The sequence below is a fragment of the Diadema setosum genome, chromosome 2, assembly GCF_964275005.1.
Source record: "Diadema setosum chromosome 2, eeDiaSeto1, whole genome shotgun sequence".
NCBI lineage: Eukaryota > Metazoa > Echinodermata > Echinoidea > Diadematoida > Diadematidae > Diadema > Diadema setosum.
Genome location: NC_092686.1, coordinates 27,233,353 through 27,246,625, shown reverse-complemented (window position 1 = coordinate 27,246,625; position 13,273 = coordinate 27,233,353). Strand labels below are relative to the sequence as shown.

General features: G+C 36.5%; 1 protein-coding gene across 1 annotated transcript in view; it reads right to left on the bottom strand.

Moving 5' to 3' along the window:
* The window catches only part of LOC140241389 (ankyrin repeat and BTB/POZ domain-containing protein 1-like), a 16,123-nt gene extending 2,850 nt beyond the window's left edge, over positions 1–13,273 (bottom strand). Inside the window, exons 1-10 of the mRNA XM_072321121.1 lie at positions 13,212–13,273; positions 11,624–11,686; positions 10,319–10,374; positions 8,689–8,833; positions 7,258–7,417; positions 6,667–6,712; positions 4,715–4,831; positions 3,198–3,322; positions 2,521–2,622; positions 979–1,140 (exon numbers count right to left, since the gene is read on the bottom strand). Of these exons, the coding sequence (XP_072177222.1) occupies positions 979–1,140; positions 2,521–2,622; positions 3,198–3,322; positions 4,715–4,831; positions 6,667–6,712; positions 7,258–7,417; positions 8,689–8,833; positions 10,319–10,374; positions 11,624–11,686; positions 13,212–13,273 (1,038 nt within the window). The remainder of the gene's footprint in view (positions 1–978; positions 1,141–2,520; positions 2,623–3,197; positions 3,323–4,714; positions 4,832–6,666; positions 6,713–7,257; positions 7,418–8,688; positions 8,834–10,318; positions 10,375–11,623; positions 11,687–13,211) is intronic.

Sequence of the window (13,273 nt, the reverse complement as noted above, 5' to 3'; positions counted from 1 at the left end):
GTTTTGTTTTGTTTTGTTTTGTTTTGTTTTTATTCTTTAGGTTTCTGATAAATATATCCATTCATTTGTAAGAGCTTCAATTAGAGATTGGCACTACTGCTTGACAGCATTTGCGCAGTCAAGCAATATTACCAATGGCGTGACACCCACTGCCTAAAATCTATATTTATCTCTTTTTTGAGAGAAAATAGTGCTTGCTTTTTCATGCTCATAGCTTTCATCCCCCCCCCCCCCTTTCCATTTTTCAAACATTATTTAGGATGGTGGTTAATGCAACTGAATAAAGAATGATCAAAAGAAGTATGATCACTGAATTCTTGCAAAGTATGACAAATCAGTTTTAATTTGTGATTTCACAGACTCTTCCCCATATATATATATATATATATATATATATATATATAAACGGCTAGAACCTAGTTATATACTGCACACAGAAAATAATCATTAGCAATTTGAAAGATTCCTGTGCAAATATCACAATATCCTGTTTGCAATCAGATTCAGATATCACACTTTGTAATCAAACAATGACTACAAGGTGTTAACCATCTCATTATCAAAATACATAAATATTGCATGAAGAGTCTGAAAACTCTGATGGAAACACAGTAAAAAGGTTATACATCAAAATGTACACAAAGAATAGATATGAGGTATATCGAGAATTCTTAATGTACTACAACTGTACTTAAAAAAAAAAAAAAAAAGATGAATAGAAATGATGTATTGTTCTCTGCAGTGTCACCAAAAGAAAATAAGTGAGTAGATTTTCATTAACATGAGAATGAATGAGTTTTTGATCGAACTGAACAAAATTTCAGAAAAAGAGATAAAGAAAAAGAGATCAGGATTGTTGCATATTGGAAAGTCAGAATTCTTAAATATTGGCATCGACCTCACAAAAACACTCCTTAAATTGCGAAATGATTGTTGCCTTGGGTCTTTGCTGTTGGTGCACCACACAACATTTAATACCTTGACATCATCCGTGTACAGATACAAGACCACTTGAGAGAAGACATCTGCTGATATGTCATGTAGGCTGAGGATGGGTATCGAGTTATGATCCAGCATCGCCTCGGAAAAGTGGTCCGCAAACAGCGCCTTGAAATAATCACTCCTCTCACTGAAGAACATCTGGGGGTGAGGACAATACATCGAAGCAAGTGGTTTAGGCAATACAATTGACAAATCACAACAGAGTTGATGTAAGGAACCTTTGCAGCCAATGAGTCTCCAATCTTCATACATGTACAAACCTTAAATCTGACTTTTGTTTTCTCCTGTGATCATTCAACCACTGAAATAATTCAATGCAATCCATGCCAGAGTCTGGTTTTTTTTTTTTCTTATAAACATCCAAGTATTTCGCTTTAAATGCTCTTTGGAGAAATGGATTTGGATGACTTTCAGTCCTGCATGACAAGAAGGGAAATATTTACTTTTTTTTTTTTAATCTTTGGTAGGTTAATGATTTGATTTGATATTAAAAATAAAATTTCTGCTTTGTATGGGCAAACCTTCACACATCTTGCATGCACACAATCCCAAAATTCTACCTTTAATGCACATATTTTGACACTACATAGAATTTACCATCATCATTATCATGAACTAAATAACTAAAGAAAGTAATTCACATTCACATAGATTTAAACAGCTACAGGGAGCCAAGCTGTAGGGAATATCTTATAAATATCACCAGATTTGTTTTGCAGCTTTCATCATCAATACAGAATGTGCTCTTTGTAACACATCGACCAAGGTAAATGCACAGAGAATGAAATAGATGTTTCTCTGTCTCAGTGACATCTCGTCTCATGTGTTTGACACAAATACACTGAAGCTTCCCAAATGCTTAAAGGACAAGTTCACCTTCATTAACATAAGGATTGAGAGAATGTAGCAATATCAGTAGAACACATCACTGAATGTTTGAGGAAAATCGGACAATCCGTTCAAAAGTTATGAATTTTTGAAGTTTTTGTGCAGTCACCGCTGGATGAGAAGACTACTGCAATGTATGATGTCACATGCGTACAACAATATAAGGAAAATATAAAGAGAATTTCACAAAATTTCATCTTTTGAAAAAGGTACACATTCCCTTAACTTGTTACTGACATATGTTATGGGTAATATTATTCCCATTGCCTTTAGAAAGAGGCAAGTCATGTGCTCTTTTATTATGCGAAAAAAGTGAAAATATGTTGAATTTTCTTTACATTTTCTTTATACTGTTGTACTCATATGACATCACGAGCCTTGGTAGTCTCCTCATCCAGCGGTTCCAACACAAAAATTTTAAAAATTCACAACTTTTGCATCCATTGTCCAATTTTCCTCAAACTTTCACTGATGTGTTCTACTAATATTGCTGCATTCTCTCAATCCTTATGTTTATGAAGGTGAACTTGTCCTTTAAAGTGGTCTAAACCACATCTGTCCATCTGGCTCTTCCTCCTAAACTCTTGGTCAGTATGGTATGGTCCTATATACCTCGATATGCTTGCTTACTTTGTGACAGAAAAACTTCTCTTTCTCCACCTCGAAGCAGACATCCGTGTACGGCGGCCATTGCGACAGCCCTCCGCAGAATGGAAAGACACCTTGCGCTAACTGAAATTGTACAAGAACAATGGAAGCAATAACAACTGTCGTACAACAAAACAATCATTCATTATTTACCTACTGGAGTTATTACTCTTCATTTTTTCTCTCTCAATCAACTCCTCATTTACCGTGGTTTTGTTGTCTACTGGTATTCACTGTGAATCTGCTGTCTATTACTGCAAAAGTAGAAAGATTGTAAAAATCAATTTATATCATATTGTAGTATCATAAAACACACCTCAATGTTTTCTCTCAATGCATAAATGTCATTTTAACAAAATCCCTGATTAATGGTGTAAACTTGAAATGTCATCTAAAATTCATTACATTACATTACACACAGTTTCATTTGGAATCTCACAAGAAATATGGTCAGTACTCGTAATACAACTTACTTTGAACAGCATACAATGTGTAGTTTGTTGCAGCAGTACCTGTCTACCCCTTCCCTCCCTCCTCCCCCCCCCCCCCCCACCCTGCATGAGCAGCCAGGTGTTTAAAAACACAGACATCCCATCTGACATGCAAGGGCTTTGAAATAAAGATAGTGGGTATCACATGTCATGGCTGTAGTTACTCACTGGATTCCTCATCTCCACCGGCAACGCCATCTGAGCCAGTTGACCAAAGTCGTCCTGTACTGTTGAGTTGCCCGCTGTGGGTTCTACACTCAAGATGTTGATATGTGTACCTGGTTTGCTGGGGACTGGATTTCAGACAGTGGCAAGGTTGGGGCAGAGAGAGAAGATATAAAATACATGGCACTTGAGCAAGTTTATATGTATAGGCCCTAAAAAAAAACCTGCCTTTTCATAATCTTCTGTCTGAAGCTTTGGTTAATACATCATGCCATGGGATATACCTGTTCTGGTAGAGCGGTGCTAGCAATAAACAGGCTACCTTGGATATAATACCATAAACATTTTCATTATAATATCACTATTATACAACACCTATTTAGAATGTAGCTATCCGATTGGTCGATTGTCCATCACTTGACATTTAGGGAAACGTTCTATTGCACGCTCTGGCTGTCTCAGCCGTGCAATTTTGGTTCGACCAAAATGTTCTATTGCACGCGCTCTGATGTCACAATAAACAAACATGTGCCGCGCACACTCAACAATTACAAGCGTGCTTACAAACGCGTACTTTTGTTACTCATTTTTGTAAACAACTTTGTTTTGCATTTACGTACAATTTGTACGTACGTACGAACACATGTAGTGTTATACAGTGACTGCGACCGTGAGGCTACTCATTCGTCTTTCACGGAAAATGGTTGCCATTTCTGTGCTAAATTCAAGAACCTGTGAGTACCAAATCTGTTGATGTTCGAGGTGTTGTATAAAACAAATAGTGTATGATGTTTACTCGTGCAATGGAACCAGATTTCGCACTCGGTGCGAAATCTTGTACCATTGCACTCGTGACCATTCTCTATTTGTATACTATTTCTCAGTGCCATGGTTCCTCCTTCATGAAATGTCCTTTAAGTGTCTGTCCCTCAAAACAACAACAACAAAACAAAACAAAACACAATCTGTTTTTTAGTATTTGTACATCAATGACATTCTTACTTCACTTACTTCTTTGTGAATGTAATTTTGTAATCCACCACTGTTCTGTTTCATTGTTTGTTCAGAAAGCTATTCAGGTGTCAGACTGTTAAATCCCAAACAATCCCTGAGCTTTTAAAGCAGAAGACAGCCTGTCACTGTCATATCCATTGAAGCAACTCTTCCAAATTGCATAATAGTGTGGGGTCCTGGTCAAAATAGATAGCTAACGAGCATGCCAAACTTGTATGAATTAAGTTGAAGTTCAATGCCCAAGAACATGTGCAGAATTCAAAATGTTGATGAAATCATAGCATTCCTGCAATGCACGAGGACATGATACTGTTTCAAATACCGGTGTACTTAATTCAACACCCACAAATACCACTTCAAACTTTTAAGTACAGAAGGTATTGAACAATGCTTGCATGCTCAAGTTTTGGTCTAAATGCCTTTTTATCTTCCCTGCCATGATTCTTTCATCAATTTCCATTTACAATTTCAATACCTCATAAATGGATACCATATATCCTGCTTACCATATTTTTCTATTTCATATAATTTTGCATTGATCTCCGTGATGAGTGAATCTAGTTGACACTGCTTGCAAAACCGTAGACAGTCATCAACAACGCTGATGTGAACTTTCAGATAACCTGCAACAACAATGAGACACAAGTACATATTGTATTAAAGCATCATATCATTGCAGATCACATATGAAAACCTGAAACTGAAGCCAGATTTTATGAAAATCTATGAGATGAAATTGTTATTGGATTACATGAAGTGCCATCTTTGATTTTCTTCAGATGTAGGACATGAATTTCATTATCCACTCCTATCTCCCTTTCCTGTAATGAAAGACATATGTAAACACTGAAATACCTTTACAGCAGTGAATCAAATTTGATACATATGTAAAAACTTTGTAATGCTATCCATATGTCAATGACAGTGTTATCTTTTGTTAAAAACAAAAAACAGATATTTGTATGTAATACTGCATTACAATAATCTTGTTTTTTTTTAATTACACTGTAGCCACCTGTACTTGAAGTCATAGCGCAGTCAAATAACACTGACTATTACTGACTTGCAAATTTGGTATTCTTACTATGATCTTCTGAATATAATCATATTTTGCATTTAAATATGTTTGTACTGTCATAGCCAAGGAGTTGATGGAGTCAAGAAAATCTTACAAATTCTATAATCATGGTATCTATAGCAAAACTTTCTTCAACCCTTTCTATTCCAGGGACTTTAGAAAGCATGCACAAATGCTATAGGGCTTTCTCAGTCATATGGTAATCAAAGCAGACAAAAGGTTATGGCTTTTTTTGTGATGAATCCAAGGAGGTTTTATACATGGAGTTCCAACTGGCTGTAATTATTCAAACAGTTGTCAGATTTCTTTTGATGTACAAAAGAATTCCACAGGTGCACTTGTGCCTTTGATGAGCGATGTTCCAAGCCGCCGTCTTGCTGAGCAATCTGAAGATTTATTTTGAACGTTATCATAATGTTGACCATATTTTGCTTATTTGTTTATTAAATGAAATGAAATTTCACTTAATAATAAAGCATGTAAAACAAAAGTCAATTCTGTTCAGAAATTTGCGCATAAGTGTAAATCAAAGCTGTATTATGTGAAAATGTTTAAAACTGTACCATCCTGGAAAGCTGGTTTTATCACTTTTCGACTTAATTTCCCCAAATGAAACTAATATGTAATAATCTTCAAGTATAATTCTTTATTGATAGATATATCAGATTAGTGCCCGCATATGCCCAGTCGAGTAATTTTCATCTTCATTTCAGCATTTTTTCCTCAATTTCTGTTCGCGCATCCTCATGTCTGTACCACCTACCTTTTATAAGAAGGGATAGCGAAAAGTAATTACCATCACAAAGACATATCTTTCTTTGAAAGTGGCTGGTGATTATGCAATGAGACAAGAGTCAATTGTCTTCGTATCGGCACGGCAGATCCTGTTTGGCACATGCTTCAAATATTTTTGAGCGGCGGCTTCGAACATAGATCAAAGGGAATAACTCTGTTGTTACTCCATCTCTTCAACCTCCTTGATGAATCCAAGTGAAAGCGCAAGTAACTCAGGAGCTAATCCATGCCAATTATAATGCAACTTTTGTTGTTCCATTTGTGTCATTTCACACAATCTATGTATTAGAGTACACAGAAAATGCAGTGGTGTTCTTCTAGGCACTGCAACTTAGGGTTATGTTGGTCTGGAGAGGTATAACTTGCCCACTTTAACACTTCGCCAAATCAAGTCTTCCATGGGGGAGGGTGGTTTTTGTTTCATGTGCTTACCATATCGTTTTCTGACATATTCTGAATGAAAGCATATTCTTTTCTGCTGACTAAACACAAGCAGGGTATAATAGACTTGATTCACATTTGCAGAACTCTTTATATTGTGTGTACTGAATCATGATTCCTGTTTACCAAAGGGTATAGCATTACCTGTGTAGATATACTCTAGAACTGCCTTGAATGCTTGTGGTCTAACCTGCAATAATAAAACCAATAAAGAGAGTTTGGAAATTATTCATATATTAGTTCTTTTTTTTTTTAATCATTAGTGTGATATGTCTCGTATTTCACAAACAATTCTTGTAGGGACACAGAAGCATATATGTAACAATGCAAGCTTCAGCAATTCACCTTGTCAACATTAAACTGCTACCTCTGAAATTCGCTACTTATCATATATTAGAGAAAGTCTAGATAGAACAGGTAGAAAGAATTCATTAAGGCAGCACAAAATCAGAAAGGAATTTACAAATGTTGACATATTTGAGAGGGACAGCGGGAATTTCTCTTATAAATGTGTTGCCGATGCAAGATTTACTTACAATTTAGTAATGAAGTGGCTTTCGAAAATTCTGAAACTGAAACAAACAGTTATATGAACAAAAAAAGGCTTACATGAAAGTAGATTATTTTTACTCTACCTAATGAAACCCCAGCAATGAAAACTAGCAATCATTAAATACAATAATTTCTAGCACAAAACCCACAAAAAATTGATTTCTAGACTCAAAAGGTCAATACCAGACTGGATTTGATGTGGACGGTACTCTTGTGATTCCATCTCGTTTCCAGCATCTCTGCGAAATACTCGCTGCGAGCTTGGAGGATGCAGCGGTGGGCTGTGAAGGTATCGTTTTGGATGACAAACACAATGTCATGGAAGCAGCCTGTCTCCAGCAGCCTACACGTAGATTAGCCATTTAGAGAAGGCGGGCAAAAACCATGACATGAGGGCATGATGTCAGATATTACAGATACATGTAGGTATCATCATGATACTATATGAGTAATAATAGCAGTATATATTAAAGACTGTTTACACATGAATAATGAACCACCATTTCATAATTTCTCCTAACTATGAAAAGCTAGACTTGTGCAAAGAGAAAATTTTGTATTTTGTTTGGGTGCAATTTCATGTTAGACAGATAAAATGCCCCATGCCTCCTCACTCTTACCACCATGTTGCTGTTTGTGAATATCATATAGTGCGTATACTATAAAAGTGTGGATATTTTCACACAAGTAATTTTTCACGCTTGCCTGAGTAAGATGAATTTCGCTTGTTTTGAATTCCACGGAATCAAGACATTACAAAGCGGTACATATAACAGGCAAAAAATTAACAAACGCTTTTATTTTTGCGCTAGTTGCTGGTTGTGTGATATACACGAAAATTTCCACACCACGAAAATTTACACTTTTACAGTTATCTCCCTTCCAAACAAAAACTGAGAAAATTATGACTGACTGGTGAAGATTAAACAATGGGAGTGATGTATAACTAGGACATAAATTAATTTCTTGGAAAATATTGCCTACACATTTCTCACATGCTGCTGTGTATATGGAATTCACCCTTCTATGACACAGCAAATTGTCATAAAGCACATATAGCCTCATCATTTCATCAAAGTAAACCAGTGATAAAACCACAGCAAAACAGATCACACTCTGGTCTGTGTATACACAAGATTTAGTCATATCTGGGGGTTGTCTTGACATCACAATATGACAGGTCCAATAAAGGTCATATACCATATGCAAATGTCATGAAATTTTGCATAGTTAAAGATTTATGACTCCAAACACTGTGTATGAAACCTTGTGGTTCATCTCAAGAGTTTTATAAAAATAAATAAAAACCAACTCATCTCAAGAGTTTTATAAAAATAAATAAAAACCAACTCATGTTACTTGAGAACACACTCCCTGACAATTGAATGTTTACACGGTCAAAATGAATTCATTGGAAATATATTGTTTTTATTCTACATCCATAATAAAGAAGATTCCAATTTTTATTATTCTGAGGAGCCTCTACAACACACCAACACAAGTCAGACATCTAATTTTTAAGGTTGCAAAAGGGAAACACACACTTAATGATTTACAAGTCATAATAAATAGCATAAAAAAAAACTTGTATTAAGAAATTTATGTGTTCCATACCTCTTAAGGAAGTCAACATATAAATTCCTCCTTGCATGGCCAGTATTTACAGCTTTGTATGATTTCAGGATGTCTCTGATCTCATCATTGAGGGCGCCATACAGACAGCGTTCACCATCAAATGTCTTTGCCTCGCACTGGGCACCTGCAATGCAATCACCCTACAGGAATTAAATCTTTACGTAAATTTGTCTGCTATATCTCGAGTGACAAACACATCACTACCATGATTGAAGGTGCAAGAGACATTATATTCTTCCTTTCAACATGAAAATAATGTTCTATATAAGTAATTAAAAAAAAAAAAAAACCAAGCAAAACACATACCAAGAGCTTTTCAGTCCATCACAGAGGATGTTCAGAGCTGTAACGCACTGTGACAAAGACATACTTGAATGCCCAATACAGGTAGTAAAATATCTAGGAAAACAACTTCTGGCAAGGTGCCAGATGTGTTTGTTATACTGCTTCAAGTGCAACCAACCGTAACTAATCTTACTTGGTAGAAAATAATAAGACTGGGAGAAAAAAAAACAACAACTATGCTGCATATTTCACTTCCCTGGGCCCCATTTTATCAAAAGATAAAATCGATTTCAAATTTCCTTACCACACAGTCTGCCATAGACTTACAGTTGAAATCAACTTTATAATTGATTTTAACTCTTCATAAAACAGGGCCCTGGACTTTAAAGGGGCATTCCAGACGATTTTCATAATTTCACATCATGTAGTACATAAATCGACAGCTCCATGTATAGATTCGTGGAATTTATTGTGGTTCTTGAGCAAAGAAACACATTAACTGAAAATCTTAAACAAATTACACTGAACAGTGTTGATGACATCAGAGCCTCACATATTTCAGAAATGTAGCAGTGGAATTCCATTACAATACCGCTTGCTCAACAAGTTCACCTGTGAAGAATCTATGCATGCCTTCTTCTTTTCTTCTGCTTCCTTGAGCCCCAACTCATGCATTCTTATGGTGAGGCTGCCATGTCATCATCCTTGCTAATTGTGATTTGTTATCAATTTTGAAAACATTCTCATTCCTCATCCCAATCACTATAAATTCTGAAACTCTGTAATCAGTTTAACTAATTTATAGTTGTTCAAATGTAAAAGTCTGAAAATCATCCGGAGGTCCCCTTTAATGAGAGTCTGCTTGACAGAACAAGGTCTAAAAGCATTCAAGGAAGAGTTCAAAAGGTTAAACCAAAGTAAAAGTTCTGCTTAATTCAGCAAATGAAAAAAGTTATAGTACAGTATTTGAACGCAAACATCAAACCCATACCAAGAAGAGTTTGAATATCTCTTGTGTACCTCAGGATGGAGTCTAGTTTCAGGGAATTGTCTGACGACTAGATGCAAAGAGACATAATGTTTCGTCATCACCAACTAAAAAAAAAAAGGTCTTTATTTGCCGTATTTTCGAATTCTTCTCTACGGCTTTTCATACTGGTACACTTATCTTGAGGTACAATCAGCATCGTCTAATACCATAGATAAAAGCATAATAGTAGACTCAAACACTGTGCAGTAAACAATTCTGTGACTTTATGCATTCCAAGTTATTTTACATGACAAATGTCAGTAACCTGAGCTGGTGAGGATGATGGGATCTTACCATTCTCCAACAAGTAAGTGACGATGTCTTTGTGACCACACAGGCAAGCATAATATCTAAAAAGACACAGAAACAAAACAGAGAGGTACAATAAATTTAAGTCTATATCATGTACACACAGATCGATATGTTTTGAACAAGCAGTACCTCGCCAACATATTTGCACATGAAGGAAAGTCTAGCCAAAGGAAAATGTTCAGAAATTTACAGCCAATTAAAGAACAAAGTACCACGGGTGGTATTCTGAAATCCTTCCTAGGAAGACATTTCTTAAGTCAGGATTTTTTCCTAAGTGGTATTCTGAAAATCTTCCTAAGTTTCTTCCTAAGTCTGTTATGAAGTTTTTTTCCTGAACTTAGGAAGAAACTTAGGAAGGGGGCGGGAGTATGGAAATGAGGATGACATATATGCAAATTTCTGACTTAGGAAGAAGTTGGTATTCTAGAATGCACTTAGCAAAGACTTTTAGGAAGATATTTGGGAAAGCACCACCCCTGTCCTAAGTATGTTGTTAAGAATAGCAAGCTGCAAACATAGACGTGCTTGTTATTCACTGCGCGCACATATAATTTGATGCGCGAAATGAGCGTGAGAAAGGGGACATGCCGCGCACACGTGTATTTGACCCTACGTCATAGTAATATGCGATTGTCATTGGTTGGTTCCTTATGATACGGCATTTCGTATTGGCATTAAGAAAGGACGTGGGCAGGGATAAGGACGGCCTAGCTTGCATTAAGAAGTTACTAGGAAGAAATTTCAGAATACCAATTCTGTCTTTCCTAGGCACTTCCTAAGTTTCTGACTTACAATGTAGGAAGAAACTTAGGTATCACATATATGCAACAAGATAAAATAACCACTTCAACACCCCAGTTATATACACACAAAGTTGATTACACAGACACTCCTAAAGCACTTTGACTTTTATTCTTAGTTTGTTCATACAGAGAGTCACTGTCTGCTGAGACCACACACAATGTGGTTCTAGCCCCATTTTTAACAGACTTTACAGCGACAATGTTGCAACGTCAGAACAAAATTACTTGCCTCGGGCAATAAAACTTCACACGTATGAAAGTGAGGGGTACCGTTTTAACAGACACACACCAAAAACCTCCTCCAGATAGGTTTCTATAAAGGGGGTGTGTCCACTGATGTGACTACCTCGCCCACTGGCCATTACATAAACACGATCGCATTATTGGTAATCCTTGGGATGTTAAATAGTTTGTGTCGTGAGGATCTATTCTCCGAGTGAGAGACAGAGAAAAAAGTATGTCAGGTGAGAGATTGATGACTTACAGAGGAGTGCTGTTCCAGTCATCCTTCTGGTTTGGTTCCACCTCCTTCACCTCCAGGAGATAGCTGAAATAATGAGGGGATGCCAAGCACATACAATATTTACTGACAGTTACAAGGTGTGCTTCAAGCTCCACCCAGGAATAGAAACAGTTGAATATTTATCTTTTTTTTTTTATTGAGCTCCAGTCCTCCCCCTTGGAGATATGCAAAAGTTAGTGACGCTAAAATACTATTAAATTTAAAGATCTATTCCAAAGTCACTGAATAGGCCTAGAGTGCCTGTTTGTAGTTCCCCAAGGATAGACATCACATCTGTTTAGCTATATGAATTCATGATTACTGATTACCAACTAAAGAAACTACAAAAGCACTACATGTAGGAGAGCACAGACCTCCGCCAAGGCAGCAACCCATTTCCACCCTTACACGCATACCATTTCCGTAAATGGCATGCATGTTTACGTCATTGCACGGCACCTTTGCCTGAGCAGAGCACATGCTTTAGTGCGCGTATGTAAACCTCCAGTAAATACACAGACCTTGAAACTCAAGTTCATTGAGCTATGTATGCCAAAAGATCAAAAATCCTTCAAAAGTCCATAAAAATTCCGGGATAACTGCCATAATGGAAAGAGGTGTTCCTTGGTGTCCATATCAAGTTTTTATGCAAGTTTTGAGTTATTTTGCAAACAGACAAACCAACGCCAATGATCACTTAGCCTCCTCCTTCCTTGGCGGGGGTAAAAATATTCAGGGGATGTCACAGTCAAGTGAAAAGAGCGACTATTTTGAAGTGCCCATAGGATGTCATGATTGATCCTTGAACTGGCATATTGTATGTAAAGAGTGTGATCATAGTAGGTGTTTTGTTTTGTTTTTTATTAAATCCAGACATATCTATAGTATAGGACTCGCTTCTTAAAGGACAAGTCCACCTTCGTAGACATATGGATTGAGTGAATGCAGTAATTCTAGTGGAACACATCAGTGAGAGTTTGAGGAAAATTGGACAATCCATTCAGAAGTTATGAATTTTTGAAGTTTCTGCTCAGTCACTGCTGGACAAGAAGACTACTACAGCTTGTGATGTCAAATGTGTACAACGATGTAAAGAAAACATTAAGAAAATTCAACATATTTTCACTTTTCTCGCTTAATAAAAGAATGCTTGACTTGCCTCTTTCAGAAGGCAGGGGGAATAATATTACCCTTAACATACGTCAGCGACAAGTCAAGGAAATGTGCACTTTTTCCAAAAAATAAAAATTTGTGAAACTCTCTTTATATTTTCCTTACATCGTTGTACGCATGTGACATCATACACTGTAGTAGTCTTCTCATTCAGCAGTGACTGCGCAGACACCTTAAAATTTCATAACTTGTGTAGGCCTATGGATGGTCTGATTGTCCCCAAACTTTCACTGATGTGTTCTAATAAATAATATTGCTGCATTCACTCATTCCACATGAATATGAAAGTGAAGTTGTCCTTTAAATTTCTCAAACCTTATTTTATATGAAGCTTTTTCTTTCAGTTTAAATCTCCTTTGAATGAAACATAGTGCCATTTAGAAAAAAAAAAACTTACGACAGTCTTGAGAGATCGCCCCTCTTGCAGCAGTCAAAGAAGTCCCTCCTGTCCTGGGCCAT